General features: G+C 47.4%; 1 protein-coding gene and 1 long non-coding RNA gene across 3 annotated transcripts in view; one reads left to right on the top strand and one right to left on the bottom strand.

Annotated features, from left to right (window-relative positions):
- The window catches only part of PHACTR3 (phosphatase and actin regulator 3), a 178,904-nt gene that overhangs the window by 89,302 nt on the left and 64,079 nt on the right, over positions 1-25,523 (top strand). Inside the window, exons 2-5 of one of the 2 annotated variants that reach the window (XM_029613622.1) lie at positions 1,334-1,495; positions 3,695-3,776; positions 21,011-21,277; positions 22,063-22,310. In XM_029613622.1, the coding sequence (XP_029469482.1) occupies positions 1,334-1,495; positions 3,695-3,776; positions 21,011-21,277; positions 22,063-22,310 (759 nt within the window). Of the gene's footprint in view, positions 1-1,333; positions 1,496-3,694; positions 3,777-15,776; positions 16,156-21,006; positions 21,278-22,062; positions 22,311-25,523 lie in introns of those variants that run through there. The other variant, XM_029613620.1, reaches the window with a different exon arrangement.
- On the bottom strand, positions 23,679-24,296 carry LOC115097673. Its single transcript, XR_003858310.1, has 2 exons — positions 24,128-24,296; positions 23,679-24,034 (listed from the first exon to the last, which is right to left on the bottom strand). It is a non-coding gene; the product is annotated as an uncharacterized LOC115097673 (long non-coding RNA).

Below are 25,523 nucleotides of genomic sequence, written 5' to 3'. Positions count from 1 at the left end.
CACAAACGGATTGTGATAAATTGCAGGAAGACCTTGTGAGACTGGAAAATTGGGTATCCAAATGGCAGATGAAATTTAATGTGGACAAGTGCAAGGTGTTGCACATAGGGAAAAATAACCCTTGCTGTAGTTACACGATGTTAGGTTCCATATTAGGAGCTACCACCCAGGAAAGAGATCTAGGCATCATAGTGGATAATACTTTGAAATTGTCTGCTCAGTGTGCTGTGGTGATCAAAAAATTAAACAGAATGTTGGGAATTATTAGGAAGGGAATGGTGAATAAAATGGAAAATGTCATAATGCCTCTGTATCACTCCATGGTGAGATCACACCTTGAATACTGTGTTCAGTTTCGGTCATCGCATCTCAAAAAAGATATAGTTGCACTGGAAAAAGTACAGAGATGGGTGACCAAAATGATAAAGGGGATGGAACAGCTCCCCTATGAGGAAAGGCTAAAGAGGTTAGGGAGAAGAGATGGTTGAGGGGAGATATGATGGAAGTCTACAAAATCAAGAGAGGACTAGAATGGTAAATGTGAAATGGTTGTTACTCTTTCAGATAATAGAAGGACTAGGGGGCACTCCATGAAGTTAGCAAATAGCACATTTAAAATAAATTGGAATTAATTATTTTCTCTCAATGCACAATTAAGCTCTGGAATTCATTGCCAGAGGATGTGGTTAAGACAGCTAGTGTAGCTGGGTTTAAAAAAGTTTGAACAAATTCTTGGAGGGGAAGTCCATAAACTATTAGTCAAGTTGATGTAGGGAACAGCCACTGCTTATTACTGGCATTAGTAGCTACTTAATGTTTGGGTAATTGCCAGGTTCTTGTGGCCTGGTTTGGCCACCGTTGGAAACAGGATGCTGGGCTTGATGGACCCTCGGTCTGACCCAGCATGGAAACTTCTTATGGTCTTATGTTGACACTCTTTCATTAGTACAGGCTTTCAGGGTTAAAATTACAGCTGGAAGAACCTCCCTTCCTCCAAATAAAGTAATCCGCCATCCTTCTTTTATTTTACTACACTTTTAGTTCATCTCAAATGTTTTTCTCATTATTCTTCTGTTTCCTTTTTTGTTGATATTAATAATTCATAATATTAAAGCTGTACCAGACAGGAGTCCCTGCTGGAAATAAATGAAGAATGGACTGGGTTTGTAGTTTTATTATTATTTTTAAAATAAAAGGGGATTTAAGCGTGAACGCCTGAGGAAGGGAGACAGGTGTCTGAGCTCCATGTAGGGTGAAGGTTGCTCAGCCTGCCCCCCCCAACCAGGTTCAGTTTTATTCCAACGGTTTGCTTTGCCTCCTCTTTTGTTTCCAGATGAGATGGATCAGTCTCCTGCCATACGCCCAGAGTATCTCCTCTCAGGAATCCGAACGCCCCCAGCGAGGAGGAACAGCAAGCTGGCCACCCTGGGCAGGATCTTCAAGCCATGGAAGTGGAGGAAAAAGAAGACGGAGAAACTAAAGCAGACGTCTGCGGGTAGGGATGGGCTGGGCCAGCCTCTTCAGATCGGACCTGTACCCGCCACCTCTGCCCCCCAATCTATCTTACCCCATCCACGGTCCAGAAGGACTAAAAGGGGCAGGAACGATTCCCAGGCATTCCTGACCTATGGCCAGCACCATTTTGTTATAAGACGTTCCTCCATTCACTAAATTGGTTCTGGCCACAGGTCCAGCCAGCGCCATTTTTTACAGACTGGCGGATGGGATAGGAGTGCCTGAGAACTGCTCCTGCACTGTTTAGGCATTTTGGATCTGCAGACAGGGTAAGATGGGTTCGGGGGTTGGGAGTGGGGTGTAGGGCAAGTGCTAGATGAACCTTACAACCTTGCATACCCCACAGCCCTCTCCACACTCAATTCAATATTATGCATTTATAATAACAGATTTTACAGGAAAAGGATATTCAAAGTACCGTCTTTTGCAATAAAAATGCACTGCTGTGCTGCTAACCAAGAAGCCCTGGGTTGAGGGGGGCTTTGTCCTCAGAAATCCATGAATAAATTGAATTACAATTACAATATGGGAAACCTCCTGTAGAAAAACAACACTAACAGCCAGTAATAACCCCACCTAAGAAAAGACAACACTGCAAATATTATACCATGCCATAAAACACCAATACCCCTCCTATTAGGAAAACAAAACAAGCCTGGTTTCTCCAGTTCCCCATACAGAAACTACATGATAACAGAATATTTCACCTCGGTCATGTGTGCAGAATACTGACAGACCCTCACCAAATACAGAATAAAATGACGCAAGTTATAAATAAAAACATGGAGACAGAAAATGAACTGGAAACCACCACAAGCCAGACTCTGTCTGCAGTGCAACAATAGTAAAACAGAAATATCACCATTCTTCATAAAATATCAAACACCAAAATCAAGAAATGTAAAAGCATACTAATAAAAAGTATTTCAAAACCACTGATGAACAGAACATCCTACAGTTAAACAATCATATAAAATGTTTAAAATGTCCCAAACACCAATAAAATATTTCAAGAAAGCAGATGCATCAAATAATATGCAATAATTATAACTAATCAGGATAAATATATCCCTGCTTTCTATACCTGGGAACTTTTGATTTCCAGTCACCTTGAGATTGTAGTGGATTAGAGGGGAAAAGGGGGTGTACAGTTACTTTCTTCTTGCTCTCTCTTATATACACACTCTCTAACACGTATCATTCTCTCACACACATGCTCACTTACACATTCCTCATACACACATGCTCCCTCTCTCTCATTCACACTCTTTCACACACACATGCATACATGCTCCCTCTCTCTCGCAAACACAAATCTCTCTCTCTCAGTCACACTCTTTCACACACACACACACGGATGCGTACATACACGGATGCATACACACACATGCTCTCTGTCAGACACAAATGATCTTACAGTCAGAAACACACACTTCCCTCCTCATTCACACATGCTTTCTTTCACACACTCACACACACATACGCACTCTCCCTTTCTTACACATTCTCTGTGTGTGTGTCTCTCTCTCTCTCTCACACACACACACATACACACACACGCTCACAAACACACACACACACACACACTCACACACACACACACATATACCTGCATACTCAAAAACATGCCCTCTCTCTCGCTCACATACTTTTTCACTCATGCCAGACCTGTCATTTTCTTTGGCTGCAGTGGGATGAGCTCCGTTCCTGGCCCCATTGGGCCTGGGCCTTCAGTCTCTGGTGAGATGGGTTCCACCATTGGCTTCTCCCTCTCATTTTCTTCGGTTGCCGCTGACCATGCAGCAGGCCTCTTCTATCTGTATTCTTCTGTCACTGGCAGCAGTTCCACCAAACCTATCTCTCTCTTCCTCCACCTTCCCTCCATCCGGATGTGCTGCAAGGTTTGCAGGCCTGTTAGCGTCAGGCCTACCCATGCAGGGCTTTTCTTTTGATATCTTGCACCAGAACCCATGTCTCATGGTTCAGCACATTGACCCAACACTAGAAACTCAGGCGAGACATCAGCCAGTTGTGCGAGTGCAGTACCAAGACTTCCTCTACCAGAGAGGGGAAAACACCAGAACGGATAGGGATACAATAACTGACTCGATGCCTGTTGAGTGAACAAACCAATTACCAGTTTTACTGGACTGATCTTGTTTTTTTATTATTTTCCTAGTGCTGGAGAAAAAGATCACGACAAGACAAAGCCGAGATGAGCTCATCAAGAAGGGTTTGCTTGAGATGATGGAACAAGGCAAGTGAAGACTTTTCATCTTGTAATTTACTAACCATGATGCTAAAAACCCTGTTTAACATTTTTAAGCCCAGGGTCACTAACGGTTCTCTCTGATTTATCTGCCTGGTGTAGAGAGAGGAGTGTATAGAAAGGTGACTGCAGTAATATCCTGGAATATGACTATTCCTGTTTATCATTTCTAAAGCGCTACCAGACATATGCAGCGCTGTACAGACCGTAATATTTCTCATCATAGCATCCATATTACATGCAGGCCATGGATAATGTGGCTATTCCAGGTTGCATTAAAGCAACTTATTAGTTCCTTGTGAGACCAAATTCAAAATGTGAATTGAATTCGTGTGAGACTCCACTAATCCAGGGCATCTTAACCATGGGATGTGTCATGGAGGACATGACTGTGTCCTCCATTAAATATCTCCTCTAATAAAACATTATTTTGGAGGCCATTGAATGTCTCTAGGAGCCAATCAACAGTGAGCATCAGTAGCTTTATCAGGCATTAGAAGTCCCTGTTTTTTCCCCCTCTAATGCATAAGTTTAAAAAGAACCAAGGAAAAGAAAACAATCAGATCTATGTGATTTTAATTTGGGTTTTATACCACTCCTTAATAGCGAGGGTCTCTTTTTGGATGGGCTTTACCACTTTGCGGCTTTCCTTGCTCTTCTGGCAGACGCTGCTTGTCTTTGGCTTGGAGTAGCCAGAATTAGCGCCCAGAGTTATCCAATGGCAGAGCAACATACGCGGGAGATGAATGCAGTCTTGTGGCCACTTGGTGTAGTCGTCTTGTAAATTTACTGTGGGGGATGTACGATTTGCACGTTCTTGGGCATAGAATCTGTGATTCTGAACCTGAAGCATGACAAACAAAATTAAGTAGGAATTACATTCAACACCAGCCAAATGAAATCGAGCGTGTCCAGTGTTTGATTGAATGCTGTAGACTCATGTAGACCCAGGACGACCCAGCTCAGTGTTTAATATCTGGCTTGTTAGAGGACTTTCATGGCAACTAAGTCTAGCAGAAGGCTTGTCATCCTTTAATCAGTTCTTTATTCAGTGGACGGGAGTGAGGCTTCGATTCCTGTGGGCTCCAGTGACTGAACTTCCTGAATGCAAAACAGTGCCAGAATCAAAAGCACGTCTTCCAGCAATAGGCGTGAAGAGTGCTGCTCGCTGAAGCCCCCAAACAGAGGACACTGCTGTCCCGTTGTATTGGTTTCTCGTTTCTGAGCGGAATACGCAAGGATAACTCTGAAAATTGGCTTCCTGCATACGGCCCCCCCTCAGTCCTGCTACAAGTGTGCGATGAGTTCCCCGGTGCCTGCACCGTTCGCCCCAGACTGAAGGGAGGCGTTCCTGGGGGGTTGGATAACAACATAACCTGCTTTGGGTTTTCAAACCCTGCTGTGCTTTCCCCAGGGGATCTTAGGGAATTACACAGGCAGTTTATCAAATGGTAATGCTTTTAGTATTCTTTGTTGGTTCACTGAGCTTTCCATCACGTACACGGGAAATGCAAAAAAAGCTCCAACAAAACGGCGGAATAAATTAAAAGAGGCAAACCTTCCTCCCCCAAATAAAAGATTAAAAGTAATATTTTTATTTGAAGAAAACTGCCTGACTCGTTGTCATTAGAATAATTTATTTTATTATAAATCATCTGCCCCCACCCCAGATCCAATGCATCCACCAATGCGGGTCATTAAAGCTGGTCTGACCCAATGTACCCGAGGCAATCCAGCACCAGGGGGCCATCTTCAACCCCCAACAGCTTAAGTCCATGGGACGCAAGGCTCCTGTCTCGGGATGACATTCTCCGTTGAGTTGATTACAGATCTGTTCATTTCAGCACTGACTAAGGACCTCTGGGCCTCATTTTAAAAAGCTTAAAGTTGGGTTTTACACCTGTAAACGCACTTTACTGGAATAAGTGGGCTTTTGAAAATTGCTACGGCAGTATGTTATTTATTTATGCGCATAGCTCCTTGGAAAATGACCTCCAAAGAGCACTGGCCATTTTTTAAATACTGTCTGTAAATGATCGTCAGCGTGCGCAGGAGCAATCTCGGGCCAGCAAGGTCGTTCCCTTTGGCTTTCCGGGGCGCTCACGTCCGAATGGCATTTTTTTAAAATACAGAGAAAAGCCCCTGGTGAAGACAGAATAATCTGTTGGGGAAAGAAGCTGGTATCAGTGTCCTCCTGCCGTCCAGGCTGAACCCAGGCCACACAGTGAGAGGGACAGGACTGGGGCCTGAGGATCTCGCAGTTCTGTGAATTCATCACAAGGCCCCAGGTCCCGACTGATCAGCAGAGAGTGATAAATATTACTAGGGGAAACCACTATATCAGCTAGCAAAGGCGGGACCAGGCCAGTGGGCCAAGCTATTGCTGATTCTAGCCGTAGAAATAACCGATTGCTTCAGTCAGAGTATCAGAAGTGAATACTGCTCTGCGCGAAGGCAGGGGCAGCAGGAGTAATGTCAGGAAAATAATTGTTGGGCTGATTTCTCTCTGCTCTCAGGGCTGCACCGCTGTCTGCACAGAGAGAAGGTGCAATGGCCAACAGAAGGACCTCTGCAATTCCCTTTAACAAAACTGATTTCTTGAACCTGATGCTGGGCTTGATGGACCCTCGGTCTGACCCAGTATGGCATTTTCTTATGTTTTTATGTAGTAACATATGAAGCTGATGAAGGGCAGTAAATCCCCCCCCCACCCACCTCAAAAGGACCCCCAACTCGTGCCAGTAGAGAAACACGATGGCAGAAAAGGACCATCCAGCCTATCCACCCTGCCCATTCCCACCACTGCTCAGCTCTGCCCTCCCTACCTCTCCCTCAGAGACCCCTCTGAGCCTGCCCCATCCTTGTCTCTGCCACCTCCACTGGGAGGCTGCGCCATGCACCCACCAATCTTCCCGTAAAGAAATATTTCCTTAGATTATTCCTAGCCCCTTCCGCCCTCCTCCCATGCCCCCTCGCTCCAGAGCCTGCCTTCCTCCTCCCTGGATGACAGCTAATGCGCGGGAACGCCATCTGCACGGTCGGTTACGAACATTTGCTCCGATAGGCTGAAATCTTCCAAGCGGTGGTAGATCCCAGGCTCCCTGTTCCATGTCCCCTGGCAGACAGCGGAAACCTTTCCTGGCCTCTAGCAGTGCCACTACTCTCCAACTACTGTGCTGGTTTTCTCTTAGCTGAGTTTGCATTTGGGGATTAAAGCCGTAAGGGCTGGACGTAAGCCTTGGGGAGAGGTAGTGAGTCTGCTTGCACAATTCTGAAACAGCGCATCTTTTACCCAAGCACTCCCCTTTCTCCAACTTCCCAGAGAAAGTCGCGTCCTCCCAACCCCATGCCAGCAAAAACCTTAGGCAAAAAGGCCCTGCAGAACTTTTTTTTTTGTCCAAGTATTCGATTTTGCAACTTTGGCCGAAAGTCCTGCAGCGCCTTTCTTCTTGCTGAACATTTTGCTTGCATGGGTTTTCTTCTCCAGCCCTGGGGCTAAGGATCGGTGTGGCCCGTAGTTTCAGTGGTGAGCTGTGCAGCTGTGTGAGAAGGAGAGGGGAGGGAGGAGGGCTGTGGCGGGCACTGGAGGAAGGATAGGGGAGGGAGGAGTGCTGGGGCGGGCACTGGAGGAAGGAGAGGGGAGGGGAGGGAGGAGTGCTGTGGCGGGCACTGGAGGAAGGAGAGGGGAAGGAGGAGTGCTGTGGCGGGCACTGGAGGAAGGACAGGGGAGGGAGGAGTGCTGTGGCGGGCACTGGAGGAAGGATAGGGGAGGGAGGAGTGCTGTGGCGGGCACTGGAGGAAGGATAGGGGAGGGAGGAGTGCTGTGGTGGGCACTGGAGGAAGGATAGGGGAGGGAGGAGTGCTGTGGCGGGCACTGGAGGAAGGAGAGGGGAGGGAGGAGTGCTGGGGCGGGCACTGGAGGAAGGAGAGGGGAGGGAGGAGTGCTGGGGCGGGCACTGGAGGAAGGAGAGGGGAGGGAGGAGGGCTGTGGCGGGCACTGGAGGAAGGAGAGGGGAGGGAGGAGTGCTGGGGCGGGCACTGGAGGAAGGACAGAGGAGGGAGGAGTGCTGTGGCGGGCACTGGAGGAAGGAGAGGGGAGGGAGGAGGGCTGTGGCAGGCACTGGAGGAAGGATAGGAGAGGGAGGAGGGCTGTGGCGGGCACTGGAGGAAGGAGAGGGGAGGGAGGAGTGCTGTGGCGGGCACTGGAGGAAGGAGAGGGGGAGGGAGGAGGGCTGTGGCGGGCACTGGAGGAAGGAGAGGGGGAGGGAGGAGGGCTGTGGCGGGCACTGGAGGAAGGAGAGGGGAGGGAGAAGGGCTGTGGCGGGCACTGGAGGAAGGAGAGGGGAGGGAGGAGTGCTGGGGCGGGGCCTTTCTGGCAGTGCATGACAGTTCAGTGTCCTTTCCAGTCAAAGGCTGACAGCATGTTGAAATGGGCAGTGGGCAAGTCCTAAATTTGATTGGCTTTCACATCATGAAAGCAGAAGCTTTCCAAAAGAAACGGAGGAGGTAAGTTATTAAGCAAAACGTTTTCCCGGCAGAGCTTCTCTGGTGGCTGACAGCAGACGGTGTAATGATTGGCAGTAGGATGTTGAAGACTAGATTGGTACCATTGGTGGTTTAATGAAGGTTAAATGACATGATGTTCTAGATGCTGAAGGCAAAGCCACCAGAACAAAACACAGTGACCTTTCACCCCCCATATGCCAGGCATTTACCTCCGAAGAGACGCCACAGGAAAACATAGCAGCGGCCGCAGCAGCTACGGCACAGCCCACGGCAACCCTGAGCGCTCTGGGCGAGGAGCAACTCTCAGAGGAAGAGGAGGATGCAGGTACTGCTGGTGGGCACCCATCAGGGTGGCGCTGAGGTGGAGGGGGGGGGGGTGTGGCGTGGCGGAGGGTGACGGGTCAGCGGCAAAAGCTGTGCTGAACACGGTGCGACCGAGGACGCGGGGCAGGGCGTCGGAGCCAGCGAGCGGGCAGCGCAGGCTGCTCTGTCTTACGGGCGAGATGGAAGGAGTTCGTTTGGCTGACGGGTGCGTGTGGGACCTTTAGCGAACGTGGACCGTGCTTCACTGCTCTTGGAGTCTGTGAGGGTGCGTGCACGTGCGTGCCTACGAGGGAGGGGGGAAGGGGGATCATACTGAAAGAGGCCCGGGATGAGCAGACCTCTCTGATTTTTCCAGAATGAAGAGACGGAGAATGTGCTGCCACCATGAACGTACTCGGCCATTTAACAGCTACGATGCTTCTTAACACAACGAAAGGGGCATTTCCTGGGGGCCCCACTTCACAGGGGGGGGGGGGGGTTGTCTCAGTTTGTCTGTTTGTCTTAATAACTTAATTCTTCTTTTACCTAATGATTCGTTTTTTTCCCCCCCACGTATTCTCACATTTATTTGGAATTTTAAAATGCGCATCTCTTGCCGTGACCTGCACCGATCTCCCCTCCCCCCTCCCCCCCCACGGTGACTCATCTACGGCACCAGCAATAGGGATGTGAATCGTGTGCCCGATCGTCTTAACGATCAAAATCGTCTGGCAGGAGAAGAAAATCGTGTTTGGCTCGATTTTTTAGTTAAAAAATCGGTTTTTCCGATTAGTGCGCACTAACGGGAGTTAGTGCGCGCTAACAGGAAGTTAGCGCGCACTAACCATTGTTAGTGCACGCTAACAGGAAGTTAGTGCGCACTAACCATTGTTAGTGCGCACTAACAGAAAATGATACAATTTGACACTTTTCAGGTCAGTTAAGGTCAGTTTAGGAATGAATATGTATTCCTATTGGCTGCCCTCTTATTTATTCATGTTACCAAGGTTCCCACTGACAATATATGGGGGATGGGAAATGGAAACAGTTGGTAGCTTGACAAAAAAAGTAATGTGATCAGTCAATGTGACTAGAACTTGTGCCCTATCCCTGATACCGGGAGTGTTGTGATCTTCCTGCATGCAGTGCCGTATCCCCGATACTGAGAGTGTTGTGATCTTCCTGCACGCAGTGCCCTATCCCTGATACCAGGGGTGTTGTGATCTTCCTGCATGCAGTGCCCTATCCCTGATACCAGGAGTGTTGTGATCTTCCTGCACACAGTGCCCTATCCTTGATACCGGGAGTGTTGTGATCTTCCTGCACACAGTGCCCTATCCCTGATACCGGGAGTGTTGTGATCTTCCTGCACTCAGTGCCATATCCCTGATACCGGGAGTGTTGTGATCTTCCTGCATGCAGTGCCCTATCCCTAATACCAGGAGTGTTGTGATCTTCCTGCACACAGTGCCCTATCCCTGATACCGGGAGTGTTGTGATCTTCCTGCACGCAGTGCCCTATCCCTAATACCAGGAGTGTTGTGATCTTCCTGCACACAGTGCCCTATCCCTGATACCGGGAGTGTTGTGATCTTCCTGCACACAGTGCCCTATCCCTGATACCGGGAGTGTTGTGATCTTCCTGCACTCAGTGCCATATCCCTGATACTGGGAGTGTTGTGATCTTCCTGCACACAGTGCCCTATCCCTGATACCAGGGGTGTTGTGATCTTCCTGCATGCAGTGCCCTATCCCTGATACCAGGAGTGTTGTGATCTTCCTGCACACAGTGCCCTATCCTTGATACCGGGAGTGTTGTGATCTTCCTGCACACAGTGCCCTATCCCTGATACCGGGAGTGTTATGATCTTCCTGCACTCAGTGCCATATCCCTGATACCGGGAGTGTTGTGATCTTCCTGCATGCAGTGCCCTATCCCTAATACCAGGAGTGTTGTGATCTTCCTGCACACAGTGCCCTATCCCTGATACCGGGAGTGTTGTGATCTTCCTGCACGCAGTGCCCTATCCCTAATACCAGGAGTGTTGTGATCTTCCTGCACACAGTGCCCTATCCCTGATACCGGGAGTGTTGTGATCTTCCTGCACACAGTGCCCTAACCCTGATACCGGGAGTGTTGTGATCTTCCTGCACACAGTGCCCTAACCCTGATACCGGGAGTGTTGTGATCTTCCTGCATGCAGTGCCGTATCCCTGCTCAGTGCAGGAAGATCACAACACCCCCGGTATCAGGGATAGGGCACTGCGTGCAGGAAGATCACAACACGCCCGGTATCAGGGATAGGGCACTGCGTGCAGGAAGATCACAACATTCCCGGTATCGGGGTTAGGGCACTGTGTGCAGGAAGATCACAACACCCCCGGTATCAGGGTTAGGGCACTGCGTGCAGGAAGATCACAACACTCCCGGTATCAGGGTTAGGGCACTGTGTGCAGGAAGATCACAACACTCCCAGTATCAGGGATATGGCACTGTGTGCAGGAAAATCACAACACCCCTGGTATTAGGGATAGGGCACTGTGTGCAGGAAGATCACAACACCCCTGGTATCAGAGATAGGGCACTGCATGCAGGAAGATCACAACACTCCCAGTATCAGGGATATGGCACTGAGTGCAGGAAGATCACAACACCCCTGGTATCAGGGATAGGGCACTGTGTGCAGGAAGATCACAACACCCCTGGTATCAGGGATAGGGCACTGCATGCAGGAAGATCACAACACTCCCAGTATCAGGGATATGGCACTGAGTGCAGGAAGATCACAACATTCCTGGTGTTAGGGATAGGGCACCGCATGTAGGAAGATCACAACACTCTTGGTATCAGGGATAGGGCACTGTGTGCAGGAAGATCACAATACTCCCAGTATCAGGGATATGGCACTGTGTGCAGGAAGATCACAACACTCCTGGTATTAGGGATAGGGCACCGCATGTAGGAAGATCACAATACTCCCAGTATCAGGGATAGGGCACTGTGTGCAGGAAGATCACAACACTCCTGGTATTAGGGATAGGGCACCGCATGTAGGAAGATCACAACACTCCCAGTATCAGGGATACGGCACAAGTTCTAGTCACATTGATTGATCACATTACTTTTTTTGTCAAGCTACCAACTGTTTCCATTTCTCATCCCCCCAACCATCACCTCAGTGGGAACCTTGGTAACATCAATAAATAAGAGGGCAGCCAGCCAATAGGAATACATATTCATTCCTAAACTGACCTGAAAAGTGTCAATTTGTATCATTTTCTGTTAGTGCGCACTAACTCCTGTTAGTGCGCACTAACACGATTAACGATTTTTTAATGATAAATCGTTAGAATTCCTATTGTATCGTGTTCTTTAACGATTTAAGACTATTTTAAAATTATCGGACGATAATTTTAATCGTTGAAAAACGATTCACATCCCTAACCAGCAATGCTTTTGGCTATGAAGTTTCCAAGTCATCCTTCCTGGTCAGACAGAAAAAGGGAATCTTCCCCCTTGTTACTTCGACCGCCTCTAGAATTACTCAGCAGCGGGGAGTGGTGCTGCCCTGTAACCCTGTTTCACTCAGCTGCTCCCCTGGGGGCGTATAGTGCTCCACAGTAGCACTATTGACCCTTCCAAGGAGAAAATGCCTTTCTGACGTGCTACAGGCCGTGTGACGTGCCACCGCTCCTGCTCTAAGTACAGTAAGACTGGGGGCCGCTATCAATCATACTGTGCGGAGGGGAAGCATCCATTCATTTTGCCGCACTCTGCCGGGTGCTCACGTTGGGTATTTTCTCATGTGAAGAGGGGATGGCGTCACAGCTGCCTCGAGTTTTCTCTTACCTTCCAGGTACAGCGCAGCGCCCCAGCTACTCTCCCCATTCTTTCTCCGCTTTGACAGCCGTGGGGGGGGGGGGGGGGGGGAATGGGGAACTGGGTTCAAATGACAACCAACACGGGCCCCGACTTTTACGGTCTGGGGCGCTGCTACGCAGGCATAAGGGAAAAAGCACAGGACGGCTTCTACGGCCAAGTCCGTAAGCAAAGCACGTCAAGCACTGGCTGAGCTTCTACAAAGGCCCATCATCCAGTAAAAATGTTGCTAACAATAAATTGTTTATGGGTTCTCATAAGGCTTGGGGATAATTGCACAGAGCAGCAGTTACTACCCTTAACAGAAACATGGGAGTAACCTGCACAGAGCGGCAGTTACTGCCCTTAACAGAAACATGGGGGTAAACTGCACAGAGCGGCAGTTACTAACCTTAACAGAAACATGGGAGTAACCTGCACGGAGCAGCAGTTACTACCCTTAACAGAAACATGGGGGTAACCTGCACGGAGCGGCAGTTACTACCCTTAACAGAAGGCATGGGGGTAACCTGCATGGAGCGGCAGTTACTGCCCTTAACAGAAACATGGGGGTAACCTGCACAGAGCGGCAGTTACTACCCTTAACAGAAACATGGGGGTAACCTGCACAGAGCGGCAATTACTACCCTTAACAGAAACATGGGGGTAACCTGCATAGAGTGGCGTTTACTACCCTTAATAGACACATGGTGGAAATTTGCACAGAGCGGCAATTACTACCCTTAACAGAAACATGGGGGTAACCTGCACAGAGCGGCAATTACTACCCTTAACAGAAACATGGGGGTAACCTGCACAGAGCAGCAGTTATTACCCTTAACAGAAACCTGGGGTAACCTGCACGGAGCAGCAGTGACTACCCTTAACAGAAACATGGGGGTAACCTGCACAGAGTGACAGTTACTATCCTTAAGAGAGACATGGGGTAAACTGCACGGAATGCAGTTACATAACAGAAACATGGGGTAAACTGCACAGAGTGACAGTTACTATCCTTAAGAGAGACATGGGGTAAACTGCACGGAATGCAGTTACTTAACAGAAACATGGGGGTGATCTGCACAGAGCGGCAGTTACTCCCTTAACAGAAACATGGGGGTAAACTGCATAGAGTGCAAGCTACTGCCCTTAAGAAAAACATGGGGGTAATCTGCACGGAGCGGCAGTTACTAACCTTAACAGAAACATGGGGGTAACCTGCATGGAGTGGCAGTTACTACCCTTAACAGAAACATGGGGGTAACCTGCATGGAGTGGCAGTTACTACCCTTAACAGAAACATGGGGGTAACCTGCACGGAGCGGCAGTTACTACCCTTAACAGAAACATGAGGGTAACCTGCACGGAGCAGCAGTTACTAACCTTAACAGAAACATGGGGGTAACCTGCATGGAGTGGCAGTTACTACCCTTAACAGAAACATGGGGGTAACCTGCACGGAGCGGCAGTTACTACCCTTAACAGAAACATGGGGGTAACCTGCACGGAGCGGCAGTTACTACCCTTAACAGAAACATGGGGGTAATCTGCACGGAGCAGCTGTTACTACCCTTAACAGAAACATGGGGTAAACTGCACAGAGTGGCAGTTACTACCTTTAACAGAAACATGGGGTAAACTGCACGGAGCGGCTGTTACTACCCTTAATAGAAACATAGAGGTAACCTGCACGGAGCTGTAGTTATTGCCCTTAACAAAAACATGGGGGTAACCTGCATAGAGTGGCGTTTACTACCCTTAATAGACACATGGCGGAAATTTGCACAGAGCGGCAATTACTACCCTTAACAGAAACATGGGGGTAACCTGCACAGAACAGTAGTTACTACCCTTAACAGAAACATGGGGGTAACCTGCACAGAGCAGCAGTTATTACCCTTAACAGAAACCTGGGGTAACCTGCACGGAGCAGCAGTGACTACCCTTAACAGAAACATGGGGGTAACCTGCACAGAGTGACAGTTACTATCCTTAAGAGAGACATGGGGTAAACTGCACGGAATGCAGTTACATAACAGAAACATGGGGTAAACTGCACAGAGTGACAGTTACTATCCTTAAGAGAGACATGGGGTAAACTGCACGGAATGCAGTTACTTAACAGAAACATGGGGGTGATCTGCACAGAGCGGCAGTTACTCCCTTAACAGAAACCTGGGGTAAACTGCACGGAGCGGCTGTTACTACCCTTAATAGAAACATAGAGGTAACCCGCACGGAGCTGTAGTTATTGCCCTTAACAAAAACATGGGGGTAACCTGCATAGAGTGGCGTTTACTACCCTTAATAGACACATGGCGGTAACCTGCACAGAGTGGCAGTTACTACCCTTAACAGAAACATAGGGGTTACCTGCATGTAGTGGCAGTTACTTCCCTTAACAGAAACTTGTGGGTAACTTGCACAGAGCGGCAATTACTACCCTTAACAGAAACATGGGGGTAACCTGCACAGAACAGTAGTTACTACCCTTAACAGAAACATGGCGGTAACCTGCACAGAGTGGCAGTTACTACCCTTAACAGAAAAATAGGGGGGAACCTGCATGTAGTGGCAGTTACTACCCTTAACAGAAACCTGGGGGTAACCTGCACAGAGTGGCAGTTACTACTCTTAAGAGAAACATGTGGTAAACTGCACGAAGTGGCAGTTACTACCCTTTAGAGAGACGTGGGGTAAATTGCACAGAACGCAGTTACTTAACTTAACAGAAACATGGGAGTGAGCTGCACAGAGCGGCAGTTACTACCCTTAACAGAAACATGGAGGTAACCTGCATGGAGTGACAGTTACTACCCTTAACAGAAACCTGGGGGTAACCTGCACAGAGCAGCAGTTACTACCCTTATCAGAAACATAGGGGTAACCTACATGTAGTGGCAGTTACTACCCTTAACAAAAACATGGGGGTGACCTGCACAGAGCAGCAGTTACTGCCCTTAACAGAAACATAGGGGTAACCTGCACAGAGCGGCAGTTACCTGCCCTTAACAGAAACATGGGGGTAACCTGCATGGAGCGGCAGTTACTGCCCTTAACAGAAACATGGGGGTAACCTGCACGGAGCGGCAGTTACTACGTTTAACAGAAGCATGGGGGTAACCTGCACGGAGCGGCAGTTACTACGTTTAACAGAAGCATGGGGGTAACCTGCATGTAGTGACAGTTACTGCCCTTAACAGAAACAAGGGGGTAACCTGCACGGAACGGCAGTTACTACCCTTAAAATAATTATGGGGGTAAACTGCATAAAGTGGCAGTTACTTCCCTTAACAGAAACACGGGGGTATCCTGCATGGAGCGGCAGTTACTCCCATAAGAAGCTTGCTGGGCAGACTGGATGGACCATTCTGTCCTTTTCTGCCATCATTGCTCTGTTACTATGTAATGCTAATGTGCTCCATCGGTCGTTATTTGGTCTCACGAACTTCTGTGGCTCACAAATTCTGTGGTCTTGTGTTTTTTTTTCTCCTAGCCAGGAAACACTGTGCAACCTCTGAGGAGCCAGAAATGGCCAAGCCGCCGGCTACCATGGAGCCAATTCCACAAGCCTTATTCATTTCCGATTCGATGGATTCCCCCATGAAACACCCGGAGAGGCCCCCAGGCCAGCTGCCCAGCCCCCCACTGCTTCCAGTCCCGCAGCCCACGTCCAGCCTCCGGATGAATAAGGGCGTGACAGGTTAGTCCTGCTGACAGATAATTACAGCATTGGTGGATCTGGTGGGGTAACCATTACAATACAGGCAGAACGAGAGGGAAACCTGTCTCCTTTCAGACAACATCTATCCCTGCTGCCCGGAAGAGAGGGCAGAACCTAACCACAGTCTGGGCTTCAAAAACGTCTGGACCTCTCTATCTCTCCCGCTCTCTGTGTTTCCAAAGCTGTCGCAGTCCCATAGGTGAAACACAGTCACTGTCAGAGCAAGCACAGGTCAGCTAAACTGGTCCCGTGGGCAGATGGGATGCCTGAGAGAGCAGGTACAAAACGTCGACAGTGCAAAACATCTCTCCAAGTCTCTTCCCTAAACCTGAGCCTTCAACTATATCACTTCCATCCTGAAATTTCAAATACACAATGTTCTAACGAGCTCTAAATTTAGCAAAGCAAGTTCTGTGTCTAATTAAAACGTGACAAGTGTCTATTGATCATCTGAAAAGCATAGCTCTTGCTATGTTCCCTTTGAGTGTACTTTAACCCTCAGGGGACTGGACTGCTAGAGCACTGCTGCAGACATATAGTTTCTCCTGTACAGGTTGCCCATCCAAGTCAGCACTAGCCCAGGGGAAATGAAAGGTTTAGTGACTATAAGCTTCTGTGTAATGGACTAGTGGTGACTACTGTCTAGAGCGTTAAACCCATCATCACAATATCAGTCTGGCACTTATTGCTACGCTAAGGAATGAATAACATATAAAATATAAATGATCCCTAATTATCCATAGAAGAAGCTGTTCATTCAGCACAGAGATGGCAGGGCTCTGTGTGTGTGTGTGTGAAGCTTGCACTGCTGCTGCCTGTACTGTATCTGTTCTGCGGTGGGACTGTGTGTGAGGGAAGCTTGCACTGCTGCTGCCCGTGCTATGCCTGTTCTGTGGTGGGGCTGTATGTGCCACTGCCTTAACTTAATAATGCTTACCATGTAAGCACTTACGTTTCTGCTTATTTGCTTTGTTCTCCTGTTAGAAATTGTTTAACCTATCCTTTCCTCTAACTACCAAGTTCCACATTCCCTGTTATAATGTAATTTCTTGCTTCCATTGTTAACTGGTTTTTTCCCCCTAGTTCATTGTAAACCGGTACGATAAGACCTGGTCTTGAGCATCGGTATATTAAAAGAATTTAAATAAATAAATAACTGTACCTGTTCTGCAGTGTGTGTATTTGTATGTGAGGGAAGCTTGCACTGCTGCTGCCTGTACTATACCTGTCTGTGGTGGGGCTGTTTCTGTGTGTGTGTGTGTGTGTGTGTGTACCTTGCACCATTGCTGACTGTACTGTATCTGTTCTGGAGTGAGGCTGTGTGTGTGTGTGAGGGAAGTTGCTGTTTGTGCTATGCCTGTTCTGTGGTGCAGCTGTGTGTGCCACGGCCTGTACTGTATCTGTTCTGCAGTGAGGCTGTGTGTGTGTGTGAGGGAAGCTGCTGTTTGTGCTATGCCTGTTCTGTGGTGCAGCTGTGTGTGCCACTGCCTTTACTGTACCTGTTCTGCAGTGTGTGTGTGTATAAAGCTTGCACTGCTGCTGCCTGTACTGTACCTGTTCTGTGGTGGGGCTGTGTGTGCCACTGCCTTTACTGTACCTGTTCTGCAGTGTATGTGTGTGTGTGTGTGTGTGTATAAAGCTTGCACTGCTGCTGCCTGTACTGACCTGTTCTGCAGAGTGTGTGTGTGTGGCTTGCAGTGCTGCTGCCTGTACTGTACCTGTTCTGTGTTGGGGCTGTTTCTATGTGTGTGGCTTGCACCGCTGTTGCCTGTATATCTTTTCTGCAGTGAGACTGTGTGTGTTTGTGAGGGAAGCTCCTGTTTGTACTATGCCTGTTCTGTAGTGGGGCTATGTGTGCCACTGCCTTTACTGTACCTGTTCTGCAGTGTGTGTGTGTGGCTTGCACTGCTGCTGCCTGTACTTATCTGTTCTGCAGTGAGACTGTGTATGTGTGTGAGGGAAGCTGCTGTTTGTGCTACGCCTGTTCTGTGGTGGGGCCGTGTGTACCATTGCCTTTACTGTTTCAGTTCTGCAGTGTGTGTGTGTGTGTGTGTGTGTGTGTGTGTGTGTAAAGCTTGCACTGCTGCTGCCTGTACTGTACCTGTTCTGTGGTGGGGATGTGTGTGCCACTGCCTTTACTGTACCTGTTCTGCAGTGTATGTGTGTGTGTGTGTGTGTGTGTGTGTGTGTGTATAAAGCTTGCACTGCTGCTGCCTGTACTGACCTGTTCTGCAGAGTGTGTGTGTGTGTGGCTTGCAGTGCTGCTGCCTGTACTGTACCTGTTCTGTGTTGGGGCTGTTTCTGTGTGTGTGGCTTGCACCGCTGTTGCCTGTACTGTATCTTTTCTGCAGTGAGACTGTGTGTGTTTGTGAGGGAAGCTCCTGTTTGTACTATGCCTGTTCTGTGGTGGGGCTATGTGTGCCACTGCCTTTACTGTACCTGTTCTGCAGTGTGTGTGTGTGGCTTGCACTGCTGCTGCCTGTACTTATCTGTTCTGCAGTGAGACTGTGTATGTGTGTGAGGGAAGCTGCTGTTTGTGCTACGCCTGTTCTGTGGTGGGGCCGTGTGTACCACTGCCTTTACTGTTTCAGTTCTGCAGTGTGTGTGTGTGTGTGTGTAAAGCTTGCACTGCTGCTGCCTTTACTGTACTATGTTCTGCAGTGTGTGTGCTTGTATGTGAGGGAAGCTTGCACTGCTGCTGCCTGTAATGTACCTGTTCTGTGGTGGGGCTGTTTCTGTGTGTGTGTGTGTGTGTATATGGCTTGCACTGCTGCTGCCTGTACTGTACCTGTTCTGCAGTGTGTGTGTGTGTAAAGCTTGCACTGCTGCTGCCTTTACTGTACCTGTTCTGCAGAGTGTGTATGTGTGTGGCTTGCACTGCTACTGCATGTACTGTACCTGTTCTGTGGTGGGGCTGTTTCTGTGTGTGTTTGTGTGTGTGTGTGTCTTGCACCGCTGCTGCCTGTACTGAATCTTTTCTGCAGTGAGACTGTGTGTGTGTGTGTGTGTGTGGGGAAAGCTGCTGTTTGTGCTATGCCTGTTCTGTGGTGGGGCTATGTGTGCCACTGCTTTATTGTACCTGTTCTGCAGTGTGTGTGTGTGTGTGTCTTGCACTGCTGCTGCCTGTACTGTATCTGTTTTGCAGTGAGACTGTGTGTGTGTGTTAGGAAAGCTGCTATTTGGCTATGCCTGTTCTGTGGTGGGGCTATGTGTGCCACTGCTTTATTGTACCTGTTCTGCAGTGTGTGTGTGTGTGTGGCTTGCACTGCTGCTGCCTGTACTGTATCTGTTTTGCAGTGAGACTGTGTGTGTGTGTGAGGAAAGCTGCTGTTTGTGCTATGCCTGTTCTGTGGTGGGGCTATGTGTGCCACTGCTTTATTGTACCTGTTCTGCAGTGTGTGTGTGTGTGTGTGTCTTGCACTGCTGCTGCCTGTACTGTATCTGTTTTGCAGTGAGACTGTGTGTGTGTGTGTGAGGAAAGCTGCTATTTGGCTATGCCTGTTCTGTGGTGGGGCTATGTGTGCCACTGCTTTATTGTACCTGTTCTGCAGTGTGTGTGTGTGTGTGGCTTGCACTGCTGCTGCCTGTACTGTATCTGTTTTGCAGTGAGACTGTGTGTGTGTGTGAGGAAAGCTGCTATTTGGCTATGCCTGTTCTGTGGTGGGGCTATGTGTGCCACTGCTTTATTGTACCTGTTCTGCAGTGTGTGTGTGTGTGTGTGTGTGAGGGAAGCTGCTCTTTGTGCTATGCCTGTTCTGTGGTGGGGCTGTGTGTGCCACTGCCTTTACTGTACCTGTTCTGCAGTGTGTGTATGTGTGTGTGTGTATAAAGCTTGCACTGCTGCTGCTTGTACTGTATCTGTTTTGCAGTGAGACTGTGTGTGTGTGTGTGTGAGGGAAGCTGCTGTTTGTGCTATGCCTGTTCTGTGGTGGGGCTGTGTGTACCACTGCCTTTACTGTACCTGTTCTGCAGAGTGTGTGTGTGTGTCTGCCTTGCACTGCTGCTGCCTGTACTGTACCTGTTCTGCAGTGTGTGTGTGTGTGTGTGTGGCTTGCACTGCTGCTGCCTGTACTGTACCTGTTCTGCAGTGTGTGTGTGTTTGAATGTGAGGGAAGCTTGCACTGCTGCTGCCTGTACTGTACCTGTTCCGTGGTGGGGCTGTTTCTGTGTGTGTATGTGTGGCTTGCACCGCTGCTGGTGTACTGTATCTTTTCTGCAGTGAGACTGTGTGTGTGTGAGGGAAGCTGCTGTTTGTGCAATGCCTGTTCTGTGGTGGGGCTATGTGTGCCACTGCCTTTACTGTACCTGTTCAGCAGTGTGTGTGTGTGTGTGTGTGTGTGTGTGTGTGTGTGGCTTGTACTGCTGCTGCCTGTACTGTATCTGTTCTGCAGTGAGACTGTGTGTGTGTGTGTGTGTGTGAGAAGCTTACACTGCTGCTGCCCTTGCTGTGCCAGTTCTGTATTGGGGCTTTGTATGCTGCTGCCGGTACGTGCCTGTCAGGTGTAGACACGTTTACTTTCCATTCACAATTGTGTTGATACCTTTAGGGCAGCTGTGGCATCAGTGTGGCTGTGGCAGTGGGGAAGAGACTGCATGCTCCCCTTGTCTGCATGCTCCCCTGCAGACAAGGGGAGCATGCAGGCGCTGACACAAGCGTGAGCCGTTACCAGCTCTCACCCACTGATGCCACTGCCTCCAAGCCTTTTGCAATAGTTCATCTTCTGCCCCTCTGTAGAGAAAAAATATACACCAGAATCGGTTCCGATGCACTGCATCCGAGATACAAGAAATAGCACAGTACTTTGTTTTGTTTTGCTTATTTTGTCGCAGGAAGTGAAGTTGACGAATCAGTAGTGAAATCCCCTCCTACTATGATCCTACGGAATTCAGCCACCATCGGTTCCTCCCATATCTCAGGACAAGCCAGTTTCTTCCAGCCCTCTGTCCAGAAAGGTCCTGATGGCCATGGGCCGCCCGTCAGAGGACAGCACCCAACGCCTACAGGTTCTCCTCACCTTGCTGCCATCCGCCTGCCTCTACCTCCAAGCAGAGTCATTGAGGAACTCCACAGGGCTCTTGCCACCAAGCACCGGCAGGATAGGTAATCCAGTCCTCACTGCCTGCTCGTATTCTTTTCTACCCATGATAACTTTGTAAGGCAGACATCTCCTGAAGAATGGAATAAACCCTCCATCGTTATGATTAGGTGATGCTACGCACAAGCCCGAATTTAGGCGTAGGCAACACAGGGCAACTGCCAGAGAGGACTGTGACTGGGCCAGGGATGAGCCTTTTTCTGCTGTGGCTCTCCAGGAGGACGTTCTCTGCTTTCCAAACTTCATGGAGAGGAACCTCCTACCTCATGTCCCAACCCTGCCTTTGGGTGCCAGAATCGTAAATCCAGCCCTGACTGCACAAAAACAGTAGATGTAGCGAATGCTCAGCCAGCTGAGAAATCAAATTGGTTGAATGTTCCCCGGTGCTTTATCTGTGCATTGTGTTTACCGAGCTCCTAGAGTCCCTTTGGACCTCATGGGGACAGGAAAAAATGGATCCACGCAATCCATGGACCTAAACCTTGCAACTCAACCCTAGAGTACCCCCAACTGCCTTGTAAACATGTTGTCATTCAGCTGTTCAGGACTTTGTTTTATTTTAATGAAATAGCTCATTTGTAGCCTATTTACTAATTCCCATGGAATGGCCCCATTATCACAAACCTTCTCTGTTATGTGAAGTACCAGCATGCCAAGAATCTTCTAGATGCCACAGGAATCTGACTGTCCAAGCATTCCAGTGGGCGTAGTTTAATGATGTAGGATTGGAGTTTATTTCTATTGAAAGCCTTTGATCTTGTAACCTAGCCCTGATGGTTCCCTTTTCTAGTTTCCATGGAAGAGACAGCAAAGCATCCCTCAAAAGGAGAGCAGAGCTTTGCTCCTCACGTACATCCAGCATCGACCAGAGCAAAGAGAAGGAGAACACCTCGAGCTATGACTGTGACCCCAATAACAGGCGAAGCTCGGTGAAAGAATTTGATGAAAACAAGGAAAACATGGTCATGGATTCTGGACACAAGGATCACTCCATCTTCTACCAAGATGACGAGGGTCTGAATGATGGCATCATATCTGGTAAGAAGACCCGTTTTTCCATGTTTCCATAGGTTTCATATTGAGGCCTTATCCGCCTCAATATGAATGCGGATGAATGAATTATCCGCAGACAATGGGAGGTATTCCACTGCCCAATCACACACAGGATAGGATGGGTTTGGCTGTTTTCTATCCACCAGTACTTGTACTGTGGTGACGCCTGCCTTATTGTGAATGCATCTTTTCTCTTGCACCTATTATTATTGTTCTAGATCATTGCTTCCAACTCTTAGACGATGACTCACAGTCTTCCCACCCGCCCCTCTCCCCACACACATAATCCTCACTTTATCTGTGCAACTGCCTACCCTCTTGTTCTTTGTTCAGAGAAGAAGAAGTAAAATCAGTTTGATTTAATTGTGATTATACATCCTACGATGAATGTTTGATCTAAATTTTATTTAACCCACCTTGAGGCCATTTGTAGTAAAAGGTGGATTATGAAATGTTTATAAATAAATATATAATAACAATGGCAGAGAGGCAGGAGCCGATTATTGAGGCGTTGGCGCTGGAGGACTTTATTGACTTCACTTGTTGGAGAACTATTTATTGAGGCATTGGCTTTGAGCGTGGAGGAGATGGGTTCGGTTTAGCTTTGGAATAGTTAGTGCAGGGCTTAATCGGGAGCTTGAATGGGGGGGCTGAGCACTGGTCCTGGATGGGGGGGGGGAGGGGGAGCCATGGCTTTTCTTGGTGGAGTTGGAGGATGAAATCCCTTGTGTTAAGCAGCCATTTCACTGTAAGTCGGTTAGCATGGGAGACTTCCAGTCTCTGTGTGAATGCTCCGAGTTACAAAAATTGCACATGGAAGAGAGCATACCACGCTGTTTGTGTGCACTAACTAAAGCCTCATTTGCATATGATGCAACTTAATTTACTTGCAAGTATAAACTAATATTAGGTTGATGGTCAGCGTAAACAATGGGCCATCAGTATTTTTTGTAGCATGCTAACTGACTTTATTGTGCATGCTGAGCTTCAGTACAATGGCCCTTTAGAATGCATTGCTGGCCACTCAGAATATTGGGCAATGCCTAGTTATTAAAAATGATATTCTAAAATTTAAAAAAAAATAAAATAAAAATGATATTCTATGGTGCGTTGGCCAAAGCCGTTTATCAAGAAGCACACACAGGTCGGGTTTTCAGTGCATGTGTGATGAATATACATGAGACAGATCTGCATGCACTGCCTTCATTATATGCAAATATATCTCAGGCATATTCATGGTCGATATCCTGAAAAACAGACCTGTTTGTGCCTCCCGTGGACTGGAGTCGGCAGCTCCTGCTCCATTAATTCTTAAGACTATATTACTTCACAGAGAGACAACATACATAATAATATAATTTATTATTTATTTAGAAAACACAAGGTGTTCACCTATCTAAACATTTTAAAATCTAAACTTACACATTCAACCACCATTCACACACCAACATAAAAATTCTGTGTTACACAAACAATTCTGAATTACAGTTAACCAATACACATCATTATTACAATTTTAAGACAAAGATTTATTTTATATTGCTTGACTTATTTTGTATATCCTATCCATGTCCTGTTCATGTCCTGTCCAACAAAGGATCTCTTTGTTTCGCCTTCCAATCAGGCTTCCTCAGGGACTCGGTCTCAAAAAAGCCGGTTGATTTTCTCCCAATATTTCTGTCTTGAGACCTTTTATATTTATATCCTTACTAAACAACCAAAAACAAAATACAAAAACTTTATCATTTTCTTCAAAAAGTTGATGAATCAACCAATAACATTTATATTAACCCGCAGCTTACCTCTCAGAAAATAGAAATCTCCGCACAATTTTTATTCTACCTTCAATATAAGTCAGGGTTATTTCCAAACGGACATCTCTTCCAGAATCAACTTTTGATCACTACAATAAAATAGCCAAGACATTATATAAACCTTACCCCAGAAAACTATCCCAAACTTTTACCCCATATCCCAATTTACTCACACGGCTCAATAATGAAAAACGTTACAACCAAGCATCAACACTGGTTCCAAGCCTCTAATAGTATTCCTCCGATAATTCATAAGCCTTAATTCATTATGGAACCTTGCGTGTGCCTCATTGTATCTATTAAAAACCAACAATAAAACATTCTTTATAACATATCCTTTAAATACAGACTTACCATTTACTTTATAACACTCCTAACCACAATCGATTCACCTTCGCCATACTTACATGTGACCTGACGTAACATTCTACGCCGGAAATGAAGTAACGATGTTGAATACCTGAAACTTTATATACTATCCTTCAAACAATCCATTTCTCCACCCCTTCAATTAGTTCTCATTTAGAAAAATGCATGCCATTCAATGGCATCATTTAAACCCAATGGTATAACAGTACGCCAATTAAAAATGAAACGTTGTTCCATTCTTCTCAAAGCTCCGGACAAATCCCCACCATACTTTAATGTAACTTTATTAATCACAAAAAATCGGATCTCATCAACAGAATGATTTTTTAGCACCCAATGTTCTACCAAAGGGGCATGTTCTCGACGCGTCCTAATGCGACTGCGATGCTCAATAATTCTTAAACGTATTGGACGTGCCGTTTGACCCACGTAGATCAACCCACATGGGCAAAGTATGGCGTATACTACACCGCTGGAATTACAATCAAATCTCCCCGGAATCTTATACGGATGCTTTAAATGGGAATGTTCAAAAACCTTACACACCATTACAGAAGAGCAAACCGAACAAGCCTCACATCTAAATTGCCCACAACTATCATCAGGGTCCCTCGGATCATTATAGTTCCTTAATTGATCACGTAATGACTGGCGCTTTTTCATTGCAAAAATTGGTGTCTCTCTAAATTGGGAACTATTGGACAGAATATGCCAATGTTTTAAGATGGCTTGTTTTATACCACCATATTTTACAGAGTAAGGAATGGTACAAATTGGTCGAGTCAATTTTTCTTTGACATTTGGAATCAATAGGTTGTCCCTATTTGAATATAATGCCCGCTTATAGGCCTTTTTTACTACAGATTTACTATACCCCCTAGATACAAACCGTTCAGATAATTGATAAGCCTGTGCCTTAAACTCTGCTGATTACCATTGCAGAAATAGCACTTACTAGAAATATATTCAGTTATAAAACTGATTATTTTTTACAAGTCAGTGGTATTCCTATGGG

The sequence above is a fragment of the Rhinatrema bivittatum genome, chromosome 8 (genome assembly GCF_901001135.1).
Source record: "Rhinatrema bivittatum chromosome 8, aRhiBiv1.1, whole genome shotgun sequence".
In the NCBI taxonomy this organism is placed as follows: Eukaryota; Metazoa; Chordata; class Amphibia; order Gymnophiona; family Rhinatrematidae; genus Rhinatrema; species Rhinatrema bivittatum.
This window is presented reverse-complemented; position numbering and strand designations above follow the sequence as displayed.